Genomic DNA, 18,747 nt, shown 5'->3' with positions numbered 1-18,747 from the left:
ATGATCGAGGTGTACTGTGTCTGTAAATCCTGCTGGATTATCGCAGGTTTGTAGGACTGGCTCTTGTGCACTACGGGTTGAGGTAGTTGGTTGTATGGTTTTGCATCATAATCAGCCTGGATTGAACTGTACAACCTTCTATCTTTCCCTGCGGTGTAACCACCCCGACTGATCATAACCTCATGGTGACTAATGTGGTACCTTGTGAGTGCTAAATTCAGAGTTTTCCGAATTTCCGAATTAGATTTCCCACCTCGGGATAATCGACATGCAAAGCAGAAAACAAAAACATGGACGTCTCCAGAAAAGTCTTTTTTTTTGCTCTGCCAGAGAGCACATAAAGCTTATGAAAAGCTACTTTAATGGCACTTTTACAGTTACAGAGTGCTATTGTTTTTTTTCTATCATACCTAACTTCAAACAAAGAAAGCAATAGACACTAGTGATGAGCAACAAATTAGCTGGATAATTAGCTTGGTAATACTTTACAATAACAGTACATCATGCACCTGAGTACCTGAATTAATACTTACTTAAACATGAAATACAAAATCTAAACCACTAACTAATTAAGTAATGCATTTTGTTATATAGTAATATTTTTTAAAAATAAAAGATAGAGAAATTTTGCCCATTAAAGACTGTCCGTAGAGTGGGCCAGTCCACCACGGTTGACACCTTGGTCTGGTTCGAGCTACCTCACTGGGGAAATGAGGTACCCTAAGAATGCAATGGATTGCTGATGGAAGTCTTCTTTGCACTTGACATACAACTAGAGGTTAAGGCAACAGCACAGAACCTTTAGTTCATGGGGGGTATGGGGTGTAAACCAAGATATCATTGATGTAGGCCCCCTTGAATTTCCCCAACATGTCTTGTAATACATCATTGACAAGGAACTGGAACACTGAGGGAGCATTAGTGGGGCCATATGACATAACTTGGTACTCATAATCTTCCACTCATCCCTTTTGCAGATTGTCACCAAATTATATGCACTGCAGAGGTCAAACTGAAAGGCTGGTGAGGGGGTAAAGGGTATTACCCTGCACACTAGTTGAGGCCCCAATAGTCAATACAAAGGAGTAAGCCAGCCCCATTCTTGGCTACAACAAAGAAACCTTGCTGAGGAAGGGGATGGCTTAATGTAGCCAGGGGTCAACATGCATACAGGAGGCTTGGCCCCTGGCAACTCAATAATACAGGGTTAATTATTGGTCTCTGGTCTTTCCACAGAGGTGGGGGTTAGTGTGAGCTTGGGGCATTGGATACACTGGTGGAAGGAGGAGCAGGACCAACGAACAAGCTACAGTGGAACCTCGGCATACAAATTTAATTGGTTCTGGAGGCGAGTTCTTAGGGTGAAAATTTGAATTGTGCAGCAAATTTTCTCAAAACAAATAATGTAAATGCAGATACTCCGTTTCAGCCACCCAAAAATATGACCAATATTCCCAATACGAAGCATATGTAAACTGTATGGCTGCTTACAAAGAACTGACCGAAGCCAGGCATTCCATGTCAAGGCTCCTCACAGGAAATCGTGCCACCAAACTTGGGATAAAAATAGAACAGACCGCCCACGCCACCGATCTGTCAACAAAAAAACGTGAAAAATATATACTGAGGTTCCACTTTACTCATCTGTTCATATCAGCAGTGGGTTGTGCCACGGGAGGGAGGCCTAAAATTATGTGGCGATTGTCAGAGTGGGTGACCATCAGCATGATATGTTCCTGGTGAAACATGCCGACCTCTCCAATGGACACCCTCTCTGATGGATCTCACATCTATAGCCTGGATGGTTCTTGGGGTGCTCAGTGGTTCCATGGGAAGGTCTAGGTGGGGCGCAATCTCAACCACCCTGCTCTTGAGTCAGTCAGTGCTGAAAGGAAAGAAGTACTCACCTGAACAAGATCTAGGTCTGAGGTCCAGAGAGACACAAACCTGAAACCTTTTTTTCTGGAGTATTTCATTCAATTTTTCAGCAAGAGGCCTTTAATTGACAGAACAAAGTTTTTTGTATATCCCTGCTCATTAGGAAGCACAGTCTAGGGTCAGCCATGATACACTACCCCTGGATCAGCGAGGGTTAAGGGCCCAACAGTGGCAGCACAGGGGTTTGAACCTCCAACATGAGCCACCATTGCTAGCCACTGCTGTTTAAAGCTACCAGAAAATGGAGACAGTAATACTGTGGGCTTGATTTTATTAACCATATTTTAATTAATTAATAAAAGATCTTGAATAACATACAGTAGACACCTGGAGAATGGAAAAACTATTTAATGAATATATATCAGGGTGTGTTTTAGTCCCAATTATCATTCAGATGTTCCTGACAATCAGCAACACCATGTGACACAACCTGCAGTAGCATTGTATAACAGGATAAAACACAACATACATGCTGCTCGTTTTATTATCTGAATGTAAACTATTAATTACTCAATTTATATTGTACATTCTTTTAATGTTCACCTAAAATCTAGGGTTAAAAAAAAACTTTGTTGTACGACTCTGTGTCCCTGAGACCCTTAACCTGTGGTGTCTCTGCAAGGTCACAGGTGAGGTCCTTGGGAATATAGAGTATACATTCAGTCATCTTAATTACTCTTTTTTCCTTTACATGCTTTAATTATTTATTGCCAAGAGAACCGATTCTATTTAATAGAACCAAGTGTTGATATTTATGTGAGCGATTATCTGTGTTATAAACTGAGGCTAGTAGGTAGGTAGACCTTGCTGATGGTGGGGACAGTTCCTGCTGGCTGACTTTAGTGAGCTCATCAGTCAGAGCGTCCAATCAGAAGTCAGTCCAGGAACATGACCCCTACACATATCTCCTGGACCAGCATCAGTGTCATAAAATGCATTAGTGGATTATAACAGCCTGACTGGGCGGCTTAGTGTATTCTCTTATACCCAGTAGTGTTAGAACTACACTACCCATCAGCCCCAGCCCATCACATGAACACAAGTCACATGTCTTACCAATTATCTTCTTACTATTTAAATAGTACTAGTTTTTCAGTGTCTCATTGTCAAGCTTTTGTTGTCCTGTGTGCCATATTCTGTATGTTTTTTCCTTTGTATCTATAGATCATGTTGATATTCCTATGTTTGTTTTAAATGTATTTTATTTTAATGCATCTGCCTCCACCACCAATTCCTGACACAGTGTAACGATGATGCACCAGTGCATGATGTACATGCTACAATAAAATAAATAAAGAAATAATGCTAACAACATGCAGGTCATTACAAACATAGTACAATAGTCTATCCATTCATTGTCTATACCCACTTTATTCCTAATTAGGGTCACAGGGATCTGCTGGAGCCTATCCCAGCACACATTGGGCAAAAGGCAGGGGTACACCCTGGACAGGTCACCAGTCCATCACAGAGCCACACAACCACACACACAGCTATGGGCAATTTAGAATTACCAATCAACCTAATGTACATGTTTTTGGATTGTGGGAGGAAACCGGAGTACCTGGAGTAAACCCACACAGGCACGGGGAGAACATGCAAACTCCACACAGAAAGACCCCTGCCTGTTCGAACCCAGGACACAAACCCAGGAACTTCTTGCTGCGAGGCAACAGTGCTAACCACTAAGCCACCATGCTGCCCTCATAGTACAATAGTACAAAACATAAAACAAAAATTAGAACTCCACACAGGTCAATACAGAATAATCTCAGAGCTTGGGATTGTATTGTGGTACTGTGTTTTCAATTTTTATGCAATAAATATATCATGAACTTGTGCTTAACCCTCATTCCTGATATACTCTACAACAAGTGTTTGACAGATTTTTATTTTTATTACTTCCTCTCAGCTGATTAATGCCTGCACCTCTTACCTGTTCAATTCTAATGTATTTTTGTACTGTATATATTTCTGCCTATTATTTCCTCATTTGGAGCAGTGGGTGGTTCAAGTGGTTAAGGCTCTGGGTTGTTGATTAACCCTCCCTGCTCCTATCATAGGTGCCCCTGTGCTCTGACCCCAACTTCAGCTGGGATATGCGAAGAAAAGAATCCCACTGTGCTGTAATGTATGTGTGATGATAATAATAAAGGCTTCTTCTTCTTCTGCCTGATTTCTGACTGTAAATTTGAGTGTTTGGATTTGGATACCCAATAAACCCATCACTTATATCTGATTGCCTCTATGACTTATGGAGAAGAGAATAAAAATCTAACAGGTTTCATATAGAACCAAATGCCTTCCACAAACTTTTGTCACAAAATAGAAGCACACAGTTGTCTTTATATGCTGTAACATTACAAACTTCCCTTCACTGGACACTAAGAGACTCGAACCCTGCTCCAGCATGACGATGCCCCTATACCCCCTGTAAGCGCAGAGAAGACATGCTGTAGAGGTTAAGGTTGGAGTGGAAGAACTGGAGTGTCCTGTCTGACCTCAACTTCACTGAACACTTTTGGGATGAACTGGAACACCGACTGAACCCCAGACTCACTTATCTCACTAATGCTCTTGTAGCTGAATGATCACTAATCCCCACAACATCTAGTGGAAAGCCTTCACAGATGAAGGGAGCTTATAATGGGTGTGACGGTCAGGGGGTAATACACGTTTGGCTATACAGTGTTCTTGAGTGCAGTAAATTTTGCAAACTAAAGACACAATCATTTGTAACCAGATGGTTTTATTTGTATTAATATAGAAATGCAAAAAAGGGGATGATTTTGGAAGGTCCTATTAAGCTTTTTCCAAGCAAATGAGCTAACACAACAGCATGGAAGACTTTCACTGTAACAGCAGGAATAGTCGCTACTGTGCAGAATCCTCCATAAAGAAACAGCACTCAAGTGCAAAGTGTCCAAAGGCCAAGGCTGCGAAACAGCAAAACTGAGTGTTCAGCTGTAGGCATTGTTGTCTACAAGAGCTCATGAAAGCAGTGATACAAATACAAGAAGAGTTTCAAGCATCAAATTCAAGAAGACTGTATTTAAAACTTGATGACCGCAAATAAACCCGATGAACCAATGGAATGGGTCAACTCCATGGAGATTTACGAGTGTGTATAGGTCCAAAGCATCGAAATGAATACTACTATCACTGGTCACTAGACACTACCAAACCGTGGAAGAAAAAAATCACCAGTGAAATTGCTAGTCAAGCTCAACAAAAGCCAGTGCCTAATCTTGATCCAAGAGATTATATTCCTTGGAGACAAACATTCCAGTGAAGTGATTCAGCCAGATAATGAGAGCGGCAGTGCTATACTGAACAAGACGAGACCAAAAAAGGGACCAAAAGTGGTACAGATCATTCGGTTGACAAAATCTAGCCACAAAAAACATTCCATCTGGCTGAGCTTCTACACCAGACATTTACATACAGTGAGTTGGAACATCTCAAAACTACAGACAACATCACCTGTACCTGTATAATCAACCTAAAAAAAGATGATATTACCTCAAGATACCCTAGGGTAAACAAATATAAGAAGATGACCAGGGGAAATGTCCAGAATCATATGAAGATATGCTCAAGTAGTGAAAGAATACTTTTGTTTGGGAAATTCCTGACACATGATTCTGATTTTTTCCCTCAATTTTACTGTAGAAACAGACGACCATCCTAGTGCTGACAGCCAGAGTGTCATGTTCACAGCAGAGAATGACATTGCTGGTTCAATTAAAGAGGATAATGAAATGCATGTGAACATAATTACATTTCGGCATCTCAGACATGAAACCGAAACAGATTGAAAAACCAAAGCAAAATAAAAACACGTGAAGTCTCAGTATTTCCAAATCAGACATGATTTCAACATTATTGATGGCTTGTTGCTGAGATAAAGCCAGACAGCGATCCTTCAGGGCTTGAGACAGGACTGCAGGGCTTGAGACAGCATAGGTTTGATGAATTTTATCATGAAATGCACAGGAGACAGATGAAAGACACCACCGTCTTCTGGACAGGAATCAAGCAGGGCACACAAACTAGCAGACTTAACCATCCAGTGTCTCAGGGAGATTTTCTTCGCCGCCGTCGAAGAAATTAAATGAAAAATTAAATTAAATTTTTAAATCTTCTTGAATCAATCTTCATTAAAAATGAAAAATGCTATACAAATAAAATTGAATGGAATTAAACAAACTTTGGTCTGTTTTCATCTAAAAGGAAAAGTTACAGTCAAGTGAATTGATCTTGCATAAAAACACAATCCAAATATGACGGCATACAACTCTCACCAAATGACAGCATCTATTTCAATGCATGGATGAGCTAGCAGCAAATGTTTAAAAATATTAGCCTAAATTTGAATTAAGTAGAACCCTGGTTTCCATTTATCCCAGTTTATCCCAGTTCCTAATTTCATATCATTCTAATTCCAAACCTGTGCAAAACACACCGATCAGCCCATAACATTATGACCACTGCCAGGTGAAGTGAATAAGACCGATGATCTCCTCATCATGGCACCTGTTAGTGGGTGGGATATATTAGGGAGCAAGTGAGCCTCAAAGTTGTTGTGTTAGAAGCAGGAAAAATGGACAAGAGTAAGGGTTTGAGCGAGTTTGACCGAAAAGGCCAAATTGTGATGGCTAGACCACTGGATCAGAGCATCTCCAAAACTGTAGCTCTTGTGAGGTGTTGCTGGTCTGCAGTGGTCAGTATCTATCAAAAGTTTCCTTTAAGTCCTGTAAGTATCCTTTAAGCCCATGGAGGCCTCACCTCGCAACTTACAGGACTTAAAGGATCTGCTGCTAACATCTTAGTGCCAGATACCACAGCACACCTTCAGGGATCTACTGGAGTCCATGCCTTGACAGGTCAGGGCTGTTTTGGCAGCAAAAGTGGGACCAGTGGTTAAGCATCACTGCTAGGGATGCCAGCAGGATTAACAAGCTAATTCACAAGGCTAGATCTATCATTGGACACAAACTGGAGACGTTTGAGTCAGTGAGGAACAGGAGGTCACTAAACAAGCTGCTCTCCATCATGGACAATCCATCTCACCCACTTTACAGCACACTACACAGTCAGAGGAACTTATTCTCCAAAAGACTTGCTCAGAATTGTGTCACAGAGAACGTTCCAGGAGATCATTCACACCATGTGTGTGTCTATCAAACTTGTGGACTCCTGATTCCACATCACTCACCAGTGTCTGTATTTAATATTAAAGCGATCCACTACAGCAGCTCACTAGTCTTCGTTATGAGGTTCCTTCATGCAAATAATTACTGTACAATGCCACCTTCTGGCATCATATAATATTTCTATCGTTGTAATGGAGCACTCACGTGCAGTCTGTGTTTATTTCATTACATAAACATCCCTTAAGTTCATATAAGAATGAATTGCAGCATTTTATTGGACAGTGGCACTGGACATAATGTCACATATAATTGAGACATACTTGTGTTTTTCTTAAACTCCAGACACTGCTCATTATGAAGGCTTTACTCTGAGCCCTGTCGATGGTCAATAATGATTTAGTGCTTAATACTTTCCAACTGTTCCAGACCAACAGAAGGTTGGTTCAGAGATGAGGATCAGGCGGCTTCTCCCAGAGCTTCTGGTCTCTGACAAATCCACATATGGAACAACGTAAACCAAGGATGTGGTCAGTGATCTGTCTAACTGGTACCTGATGCCCTGTGTCATTTTTTTTCTGTATGATAATATCAGAGTAATATCCTGAGCTGGATTTTGTAGCTTTACTTCTTTACTTTGGGAAATCTCTTCAGCAGGACGCAAGAGGAAAAGAGACCTTGAGGTTTGCCAGCTAGGTTAATGCAAAATTTTCTAACTGAGACTGTTTCCTGCACTGCTGCGTGTGGCTATCTATCTATCTATCTATCTATCTATCTATCTATCTATCTATCTATCTATCTATCTATCTATCTATCTTCCTTCCATCCATCCATCCTGCTAGCTATTTATCCCTCTTTCTTTTTTTGTTCTCTCTCTCTCTTTCTTTGTTTGTTTATTCTTTCTTTCTTTTCCTATCTATCTATCTATCTATCTATCTATCTATCTATCTATCTATCTATCTATCTATCTATCTATCTATCTATCTATCTATCTATCTATCCCTTTCTTTCTCTCTCTCTCTCTCTCTCTCTCTCTCTCTCTCTCTCTCTCTCTATCTATCTATCTATCTATCTATCTATTTATCCCTTTCTTTCTCTCTCTCTCTCTCTCTCTCTCTCTCTCTCTCTCTATCTATCTATCTATCTATCCCTTTCTTTCTCTCTCTCTCTCTCTCTCTCTCTCTCTGTTATCTATCTATCTATCTATCTATCTATCTATCTATCTATCTATCTATCTATCTATCCATCCTTTTCTTTCTTTCTCTCTCTCTCTCTCTCTCTCTCTCTCTCTCTCTATCTATCTATCTATCTATCTATCTATCTATCTATCCATCCTTTTCTTTCTCTCTCTCTCTCTCTCTCTCTCTCTCTCTCTCTCTATCTATCTATCTATCTATCTATCCCTTTCTTTCTCTCTCTCTCTCTCTCTCTCTCTCTCTCTCTCTATCTATCTATCTATCCATCCTTTTCTTTCTTTCTCTCTCTCTCTCTCTCTCTCTCTCTCTCTCTCTCTCTCTATCTATCTATCTATCTATCTATCTATCTATCTATCCATCCTTTTCTCTCTCTCTCTCTCTCTCTCTCTCTCTCTCTCTCTCTCTCTCTGTGTCTATCTATCTATCTATCTATCTATCTATCTATCTATCTATCTATCTATCTATCTATCTATCCCTTTCTCTCTCTCTCTCTCTCTCTCTATCTATCTATCTATCTATCTATCTATCTATCTATCTATCTATCTATCTATCTATCTATCTATCTATCTATCTATCTATCCATCCATCCATCCTTTTCTTTCTTTCTTTCTTTCTTTCTTTCTTTCTTTCTTTCTTTCTTTCTTTCTTTCTTTCTTTCTCTCTCTCTCTCTCTCTCTCTCTCTCTCTCTCTCTCTCTCTATCTATCTATCTATCCGGGCTTGAAGTGTTTAAGGCATCATCAGGTTCAGCAGGTGCGGAATTATGCGACCCTCCAGACCAGCAGAGGGCGCCATTCACCTAGAAGCCGCACGGCCACGCAAAACAAAAAGGACACGGAAAGACGTTAGATTTCAAATAATCGCATCCGCCAGCCTCCTTCTGTCTGCTGCTGTTTGCATCGAAATTATTGTTGTGTGCATGCGAAAGAAACTCTCCTGTCCTGGCTTAAAGGGTCAGTAAGTAAGTTTGGTTATTTTTACAATACTTTCCGCATCAGTGCCCAGTGGCTAGGAGCCTGTTTTCTGCAAAGAAAAGTTGTTTTAATTCGCTAGCCACGATTTAGCAAAGCTAATCAGAAAGCTAGCCCTGGTCCTTTTATCAAGCTGGAGGTAAAAGCTTTACCTTGTTATTGTCTGCTTCAGATTATTATCTCGGGTTTATTATTATTATCTTGCAGAAAAAAAATGCTCTCCATGTTTCCTGGGTTTCTGTAATAATTTGCAAAAATAATAACAACAATAATAACAACAAAAAAATAAATCATTCTTAAGTTTGTTGATGGATTCCCCGCGAGTCTGCACGCGGGTTTGTTTTAATTCTGCTTTCTTTCTGTTTTTATCTCCTTTTAAACATTTTAGAATTGCAATTAAACATCCCAATAATTTTTAAAAATTTATATATAATTTTTTTAAATGTATTACAGCCTAATAGGAAAAGTTGCAAAATTATTATTTTTATTTTTTTTTAAATGCAATTAAAAATATTCAATTTATGCAATTTTAAGTTTAAGGATTAAAATCTAATAATACTATGGTCTGGTAAATGTTTCCTAACAAGAGTATTTTATTTTCTGTATATGCAATATAATTTTGCATGGGTTTTAGTGTTTATATATTTAATAAATGAATGATAATGCATGGCTATTTCTGTTCTGTTCTGTCTGTTATAAATGATTATTGGATATTCTTAATATTAATAATGGTGGGGTATTTATAGGATTTTAAATGTTTGTCTAATTCATGACTGAAAAGTATTTTGTGCAAATGTACATAATTTTTTAAAATTTATTTTTATTTTAATTCATGCAATTAAAAAAAAAAGAGCAGCTTGCACGGTTTATTTTGCCGCTGAAGACCTCGGCGCTAATAAACCTTCAGGAAGGGATGATCTGTTTTTGAGGTGTGAGAGAATGTGGTTGATCAGTGTACACTGCAGTTATTTTCTCCTGGATGGCAGGAAATGACAGGTGGACTTTATGGTTCATCTCTGTTGATGTTGTTGGTCATATAGCCGTATAAAAAAAAAAAAAAAAAAATCAGGTGACGATTAGTAAACAAAAATCCAGTGCATTGATTAAGAAAACGTGTCTGTGGATAACCTGCTATTTATTTATTCAACAAATTATTTCGAATACTATTTATTTATTTATTTATTTATTATTACAATTTGCAATATATATATATATTTTTTTAACAAAATTATTTGAAATACTATATTTATTTAACAATTTTTTTTTGCAATATACTATAAATAAAAACAAAAATAAATAATATATAAAACAAATTATTTGGAATACTATATATTTATTTTTATTTGTTTACAATTTGATATATTTACAAAATTAATAATTTAGAATACTTTTTATTGATTATTTTTTACAATTTACTATATATGGTAAATTTTAATATATATATATATATATATATATATATATATATATATATATATATATATATATATATATATAGATATATAGATATATATAGATATAGATGTATATAGATATATATAGATATATAATAATATATATAATATTAATTATATCCCCACCCCCCAAAAAAAATGATTTGGAATACTATTTATTTATTTATTTTATTTTAAATGATGAAGTTTCTCTGGTATCGGGTGCAAAGAGAAGAATAACTGTTCAAACAAACACACACATTTACATCTACTGGTGGAAAAGATGATCTCGAAGTATAATGCCGCAAAACCAGTACGCAGAATGTGATCTAAACAAACCGCGGCTCGGTTAAAAAACCCGGCCGATATCGTGGATTTGGTACGAGTGAATTTTTGTTAGTCCTGTTTTGAAGCGATGTGAATATTGTTTTAAAAACTTTTTAAAAAATTCATCACCTCACTGTAACTTTGTGAATCAGCGGTGCAAAGTTTTACAGAAATGTGTAGAACATGATGATGATAAATATGCCTGAATATGGACGGGGAAATTCAAACCTTTTTCTAACCTTTCAGAGAGCTAATCTTGAATAAAAGACTAATTGCACAAGGGGAGAAAGTGTATATAATGAATAATGTAATTATTTTATTTCAGAAATTGTAAATATACATTTTGTTAAAATGTATGTGTAGATCTTGTATGTTACTCATTTTTATTTTAATAGAAAAGGAACAAAGCATGTGGTTGAACTCGCAGTTTAACTTTCTCAGACTGTAACAAGGCAGCGGCGATCAGAATAAATCAGAATAAATAAATTGGTAAAATGGACGGAAGTTTAAAAGCTTGTGCTCTGATTACGATTTTCCAGTTTGAAATAATTCCAAGTATAAAAGCACGTTTTTCCCTGTATTTTATTTTTTGTTTGTTTGTTTTCTGTATAAGCATGTTACTGTATTATGGATTTATTTACAGTCATGTTGATATAAAAAAAAAAAAAAATATAAATGTATAATAATAATAAATAATTAATAGTTATTCTTTATTATTGTAATTAATATATATTATTATTGAATTATTATATAGTAGTAATAATAATAAATAATATAACTGATATATAAAGTGCCAGCAGTTTTGGCTATTGGATATTTTAATTCTTCAGATCAGACACATTACTCTCTTTTTCTTCTACTAAGCACATTTGTAATAGTTTTCCTGTAAACTTTGCGTGAACAGAATCCCGGGTTAGTTTTGGGTTTCACACTGCTCATACTTTACCCGGGTTTAACAGTTAATTCTGGTTCTTCGTAATCTTTCACCCTTCACGCTGGACCTTCCTTTTCTGAACCACTTTCTTGTTCTTCTTTATTTACGTATTTGTGTAGTCAAGCCCGATTGGATAAATAATGCTTTAAATGACTGCTTTTCTCACTGCTAAGCATCTAGTCGTAACGTTTTAACACCGCATCGTTTCCCACCACCAGAGCCGTGTTAACCCCGCTTCAGTGTCAGGTGTTAAAAGCAGGGTTTAGTGCAAATATCCCCCGGGATAAGTGCAGCATGAAGAGCCCTACAGTGTCTGTGACGTAAACCACCGCAACTCTAAAAAATAAAAACCAAAGCCTCACAAGGATTTATAGACTAGTTAAACGGAAGCCATCTGATATGAGAGACACTCACATTGCCGAACACAGAGCAGTAATCCACTTCAGAAAGGCTTTCAGTGAGACTTCACTCACGTTGTAATTAATCACTCGAGGTTTCTTTTCCCCAGCACTTCTCTAAACTGTGGTATATCTGCGTTATCTTCTGTTTATTATTCCCACAGTGCACGGGTTCGGTGTAATGGTGCGGTCTGGAATGGCTCGTGCCACTTAAAGCTAGAAAGAAACCGTCATTTGAGGCATCTGAGGGTGGTGCCAGCAGAGATGTACAGGAATTTGAATACAACGCATGCTGTTATTAATAAATAAATGGAATCTCATTAACAAGTACGCTATAAAATGGGATTTTTGAAGCGGTGTGATTAGTAGCAGCCAAGTAAAGATTTTAATCGTAATGTGAACATTCAGCAGTGGCTTTGGTAAAGATTTTAAAAACTCTTGTGCTGAAGTTTTTTATTTTTTCCTTTCTAGAAATTAGCAGTCGGAGAAGGCAAGCCTGGGTGAAGGTCCCAGACCCTCAGTAAGGCTTAAATAATATTGTGATGGAGGTTGAACACAAGGATGACTCTAGCAACACTCTGGCCAATGGAAGTGCCAATTCAGGCAAACGTGGCAGGGGCAGACCACGAGGGTCAGTGAAGAAAAAAGTCATCTCCATGAAAGAGGTACCTCATAACGCTAGGGCATCCAAAAGAGTGGATTTCTTTTCACCCGAGACGGTCATAAGGCCGAAAGTCAAGAAACGCGGCCGTCCGAAAAAGATAAGGATCCCAGGAAGACCGCGAAAGATTCCCCTCACGCCAGAGGAAGAAGCAGAGAGAATTTTAAGGTTGAGCAAGAAACGGAAACTCTCGAAGCCTCTCGGGAGACCCCGCATCCATCCCCTTGTAGACAGGCCGAAGGAGAAAAGGGGGCGAGGCAGACCGCGCAAATATGAATCCATGGCCTCACAAAACGGCAGAGTTGACGGGAACCTGAAGAGCCTAAAGATCACTGAAGCTGGCGGAGACACCCCTCGAGGGAGAGGAAGGCCAAGAGGATCGTTTAAGAAGAAAAGGGGTCGGCCGGCAGGTCCGTCTCTGGTAAAAAGGCCGACAGAAGGAACTCCGGGGAAAAGGGGGCGACCGCCAGGCTCTGGTACCAAGCTACAGGTCAGGCAGGATGCGAACGGAACTCCTCGAAAGAGAGGCAGACCCCCAGGCTCTGGGAGAAAGCTGAAGGTTATTTCAGGCGAAGTAAACGGAACTCCTAAAAAGAGAGGGCGGCCTCCGGGATCCGGGACCAAGGTTAAGGTCGTGAAGCAGGTGACTGATGGAATTCCCAGAAAGAGGGGGCGTCCTCCAGGTTCCGGGACCAAAGTCAAAGATCTGCTTTGGGAGAAGAACGGAAGCCCTCGAAAGAGAGGCCGACCACTGGGATCAGGGAAAATCAAGACGGTTACAGAAGAGGCTGAACACATTCTCACTAACAGCGTCCACTCTGTCGATGCCCAGCCTCGTAAGAGGGGTCGTCCCAAAAAGACCGAAGCCTTTCCAGACCTTCAAGCAGAAGAAGTAAAGAGCAAGGAAAACGACGAACCCTCACCCAAACGGCCGCGTAGCTCGTTTGCCTCAAGCAAGAGTTCCAGTAAACCAGACGCTGACGACCAAAAGGCCAGTGAGAACGACGGCTGCCATGTGGCTGCAGTAGAAAACCCTGTTCTGTCTGCTGGAGGTGCTGCAAAACCAGACAATATAGAGCAGGGTGCTGAGGATGAGCTAAATGATGCTTCGGTCGACAGCAGAAAGGTTTCATCCTCGAGGGTAGCAGGTAAATCCCAAAAAAAGAAGTAAATCATTGGGAAGAATAGAGCACAAATATTTTTGAATGGGTTTTTACCAGATTTCATACAAATAGTTTGACTTGTCCCGAAGGTTAACAATGCAGATTTTTTTTTTCTTTTCATTATTTGTTCATGTTGCTCAGCTCTTGTGCTTTTGCATGTCTTTGAAAGAAATGTTTATTTTGATACTCTGTGGTACCCCACCTTCAGATAAATCCTCATCGAAACAGACATTTAAGAAGAAGAAAAAAAACGCAGATGTTCAATTGCAAATTTTTAGCCGGGTAATCATCTGCATGACCAGAGCTGACCAAACAGATCTTAGTACACTGAGCATTTTTATTATTTATACAAATTTATTCGGTGAGGAAAATAAGCTATTCCAGGACCATTTGGTAAGCCCGCTAAATTTTCATACGGCGAGATCGAACGGAACGTCGGCTACGTGTTCCTCTAGTCTGTATCGGTGGAGGCTGAAATTACACTCGTGCTTGGAAAAAGCCGGAAATTTCCACCAGGATTTATGCTAGATGTTGAAGAACGATCATTAGAGGAGAGAGTTCTGGTCCAGGATCTATGGAGTGTTTTTGTTTTCTTTGTTTCTTTTAAATCTGTATTTTATTAGAAGCATTTGTCAAAAAAAATGGCATGCGGTTTGACCGGAAAAAAAACAAACAAACCTGTTTTAGCTAAGACATCACTGCATCCTGAGCCTGTGCCGTCGTCCATCCAGTCCACTCAACAGCTCCTGAACGTGCCGCGTGAAACCACGGGTCCTTCAAGATATATATATATTTATATTTAAAGCAGAAATGTTCAATTGAAATTTGTTTGACGCCATAAAATGCATAAATTTGTGAAAAAAAAACAAAGTAAATAATAATAAATGATCGGCAATATATTATGCATATACAATTCGGAAAAGAAATCAAGACCCCAGAGCCGTCTTCAGACCTCACGCTCATCTTCACGCCAGCTGTAGACCGAAGAACATGAAGCAGGCAGCCGATTTTATCCTTTTCTGAAAGCGTGTTCTCATCGTGATCAGATAAAAGTAAGTTCTAAATACGTTCAGCTTGGTGACACAGACGATTGATATGAATTAGAGATGTTTTAATAGCGGGTTTAGTACTTTGGGAACGTAGCGCAGCTCCAAGCTCCACTGTAGATGTATATTTTTCCAGTCTCGATGCTGCCACAGCCTACACACATTTCCGTAAAGCCGTGTGTGTGTGCTGTGATCTGTATCATCATTATCGAATATTTCCAAAGCAAAGAGTCATGCTTGGGGTAACGATTACCCATCGGCTCTGTCAAAGCTAAAACGGAGTTTCTCGAACTCGCCACGTCTCCTGACGTGCATTCAAAATATGGTGCGTGTTTTTGTTTATTTTATTTTACCGATCGCTTAATTTTTACTCATTTATGACTGTAAATCATTCATTTTTTAAAACGAATTTCTGTTCAGAAATTATTCCTGTTAGAAAGCAGGAGTCGAATGTCCATGTGATGTTTTATTTCATGATTGTGAATTTTTTTTTTTTTTTTTTTCTTTAAACATTTCTGCTTAATTTTCAGGGTATAAACTTAAACGGACATTTACACCACAGAAGCTGTAGTTATTAGAAACTCAGAGTTGAATTTTTTTATTTTTTTTTTAACCATTTGAACAGAAATATTTATATGTAAATCTCGGTCTTTATGTTGCTGATATTCCGGTTCTGTTTTGTCAAATTGTTTTGTTTGGCATTTCTGCCCAAATTTTATGTGAATACTACCACCCCACCCCCAGAAAAAAGGCAACGGATTGTTCCGATTATCTCACGGTTCCGTGATTATGTACTGCATTAAAAATTCCTACATCTGTTTTCTAAAGGAAAAAAAAAAGTTTTTATTGCGATGTTTTTCTTGATTGATGTATTATAAAAAAAAAAAAAAAAAGGTAAACTGTTCCTGTGATGTTTGTGATATTTCTGTTCATGTGTTCAGACTTTCTTTAAAAGCTCTGGACAGAAGATTGAAAAACGCCCTGAACACCCCTTGTGTCCACCCCATGTTTTAATTTTTTTGTTCATTTTTAAATCATTTTTAAGCCCTGATTGTGGTTGTAAAGTTACTAAAGCAACAAATGTCAAGTGTTATGTCGTCATTGCCGGAGTTCTTTCTTCACACTTTAGAGGTTTAAATGGTTAAACATCTGAAACGGAGAACGTGGTACCTTTTTATATGATTTTAGGAGAAGTGTAAAACGTGTCCGAGGGCAACATCGGGGCTGAAATCTTAAGTGTTCTACATAAACTTGTGGGATATCCTCCATGTGGTGTTTTTCCAGTCTGCAGCTTGCGCCTTTGTGGACTTTGCTGTTGTTACTTTAGTTGAAGTAGATGGGTAATAAACGCCTTGTTCTTTGACAGTAGATGTGTACATCCCCCCCGGTAGAACGTGTATATAAAGCAACTTTTTTCCCCACCCTGCCTAAAACGACTGATCCTAACCATTTTGCGTAGAATTAGATGTATTAGCTTTACAGCAAGTGCATAGGCTTGTTTTCTACTATAGTAACTTCTTTGATGTTTGATTTCTACATTAATCTGTACTCTTTAACAACTAGATGCTGTTTAATGTGAGCACTTGTATTTGATATTTTTTCTTTAATAAAATGCTTTCTTCAACCATATCGCAGACTTTTATTCAGCTAGATATTTCACTTTACCCTCATGAGATAACTTCATCAATCCCGAAGGAAATTCTTTTTGCCAGAGACTGCTATAGATTACAAGAAAATAAATGTCATTGAAATAATCTGTATTGAAATGAAATAATCTGGACTGTTGACTAGACTTTTAATGGAATTAGAATTTAAATCATAACTTTTTCTTTTGCTTCAGATTACAAAAAATAAATGTAAATGAAACAATTTTAATGAGATGGACAGTTGAGTAGACTTTTTAATGGAATTAGAATTTAAATCATAAGAACTTTCTTAATCCTGAAGGAAATTCTTTTGCCGGAGACTGCTTCAGATTACAAGAAAATAGAAAATATAAATGATTTTTTTTAATAAGACGAACAGTTGACTAGACTTTAAATCGAATCCGAATTTAAAATAAAATAATGTTTTTACGGAATTTTTTTTGCCCATGCTTTGAATCGGACAATGCGCATCATCTTATTTATTATAAATTTTTATACCTATAATGTAGTTCATAGTGCAGCTAGGGCAATCTCACACCACTTACCATAACAACTCTAAGCCTTGTTCCTGATTGTAATCTTCAAAGATCTCATGACCTTCAAATTTTGACCTAGTTCTGAAAATTCCAGGCTTTTCTGACCTGAAGTTAGTTTCGTCTCACGAGTGAAGCGAGATGTTTTACCCTCCTGGAATAAAAGATTGCATTATGACGTCACTGAAAGACACTAACACGCTTCCAAACAACTGCTGTTTATTGATTTAACACGCATTTCATTTAACATGCAATAAAATATAACCATGGCAGCTTTTATTTTTTTTTAATCTTTCCCATTTACCATAATTTTATGTATTATAATATCATGCCTTATTATGTTTAAAAACATTTATAGGTCATTAGAAAGCATACACTATAGGACCAAAAGTATGTGGACACCTTGACCATCCACACGCATATGTAGAATTGTTTCTTCACACGTCTTTATATTCTGTAGCATTACAATGCTTTTCCCATCACTGTTCCAGCATGACAATGTTCCTGTACACAAAGCACAGAGCTCCCTAAAGACATGGTGTAGGTGTTAAGGTTGGACTGGAGGAACTGAAGTGTCCTGCACAGACCTCCTGACTCTGACTCAACCCCACTGAACACATTTGGGATAAACTGGAACACCAACTGAACCCCAGACCTCCTCACTCTTACATTGTCAGTGTCTGATCTCACTAATGCTCTTATTTATATGTCGTATGTATATGTAAACAATTCTTTCCAGTAACTTTATCGAAGTCGGATATTTACTGTGTGAGAAAACTAGGATGTTTATATACAACTACCAATACTACCTGAATAACATCATTAATCCAGTCATTGTGTCCCTGCATGAACAACACAGGCCTAATTTCATCTTCATGGACGACAATGCTCCAGCTCATCGAGGTCGCAACATTAGGGAACGGCTGCTGGAGGCTGGGGTACCTCAAATGGAGTGGCCTGCACTTTCTCCAGACCTGAATCCCATAGAAAACCTATGGGATCAGCCGAGTCGCCGTGTAGAGGCTCGTAACCCTGCACCCCAGAACCTCAATGACCTGAGGGCCGCCCTTCAAGAAGAGTGGAATGCCATGCCTCAGCAGACAAGTCGACTCGTGAACAGCATGAGACGTCGTTGTCAAGCTGTAATTGATGGTCAAGGGCACATGACAAATTATTGAGACATTGACATTTTTTGTTGTGGTATACCCACCACTGTTGTTGGTTTCAATAAATTGTTTGAGATGAGGAAATCACCATTGCATGCTTCTATTAAATGCCCTACTTTCATGATATAATATCACTGTGGCTTGAACTTTTTACATTTTCCATAAATTTCACCCAAAAGCCAA

The 18,747-nt window shown here is 38.4% G+C and overlaps 1 protein-coding gene across 3 annotated transcripts; it reads left to right on the top strand.

Annotated features, from left to right (window-relative positions):
* The first annotated feature begins 9,107 nt into the window (after positions 1-9,107).
* si:ch211-288g17.3 (chromosomal protein D1) lies at positions 9,108-16,848 on the top strand. 3 transcript variants are annotated; one of them, XM_058404957.1, is made up of 2 exons: positions 9,108-9,239; positions 12,821-16,848. In XM_058404957.1, exon 2 carries the CDS (start codon positions 12,892-12,894, stop codon positions 14,179-14,181), a length of 1,290 nt encoding a protein of 429 aa, XP_058260940.1. In that variant the 5' UTR covers positions 9,108-9,239; positions 12,821-12,891; the 3' UTR covers positions 14,182-16,848. The 3 variants fall into 3 exon arrangements, with proteins under 3 accessions (XP_058260940.1, XP_058260939.1, XP_058260941.1); XM_058404956.1 differs by having other exon boundaries at positions 9,122-9,247; XM_058404958.1 differs by having other exon boundaries at positions 9,124-9,243.
* Positions 16,849-18,747: the final 1,899 nt, after the last annotated feature.

Source organism: Hemibagrus wyckioides, linkage group LG12 (assembly GCF_019097595.1).
Source record: "Hemibagrus wyckioides isolate EC202008001 linkage group LG12, SWU_Hwy_1.0, whole genome shotgun sequence".
Classification (NCBI taxonomy): domain Eukaryota; kingdom Metazoa; phylum Chordata; class Actinopteri; order Siluriformes; family Bagridae; genus Hemibagrus; species Hemibagrus wyckioides.
This window is presented reverse-complemented; position numbering and strand designations above follow the sequence as displayed.

Excerpts from the sequence above, each read along its gene's own strand:
- si:ch211-288g17.3 (XM_058404957.1), top strand. The coding sequence starts at position 12,892 with ATGGAGGTTGAACACAAGGATGACTCTAGCAACACTCTGGCCAATGGA.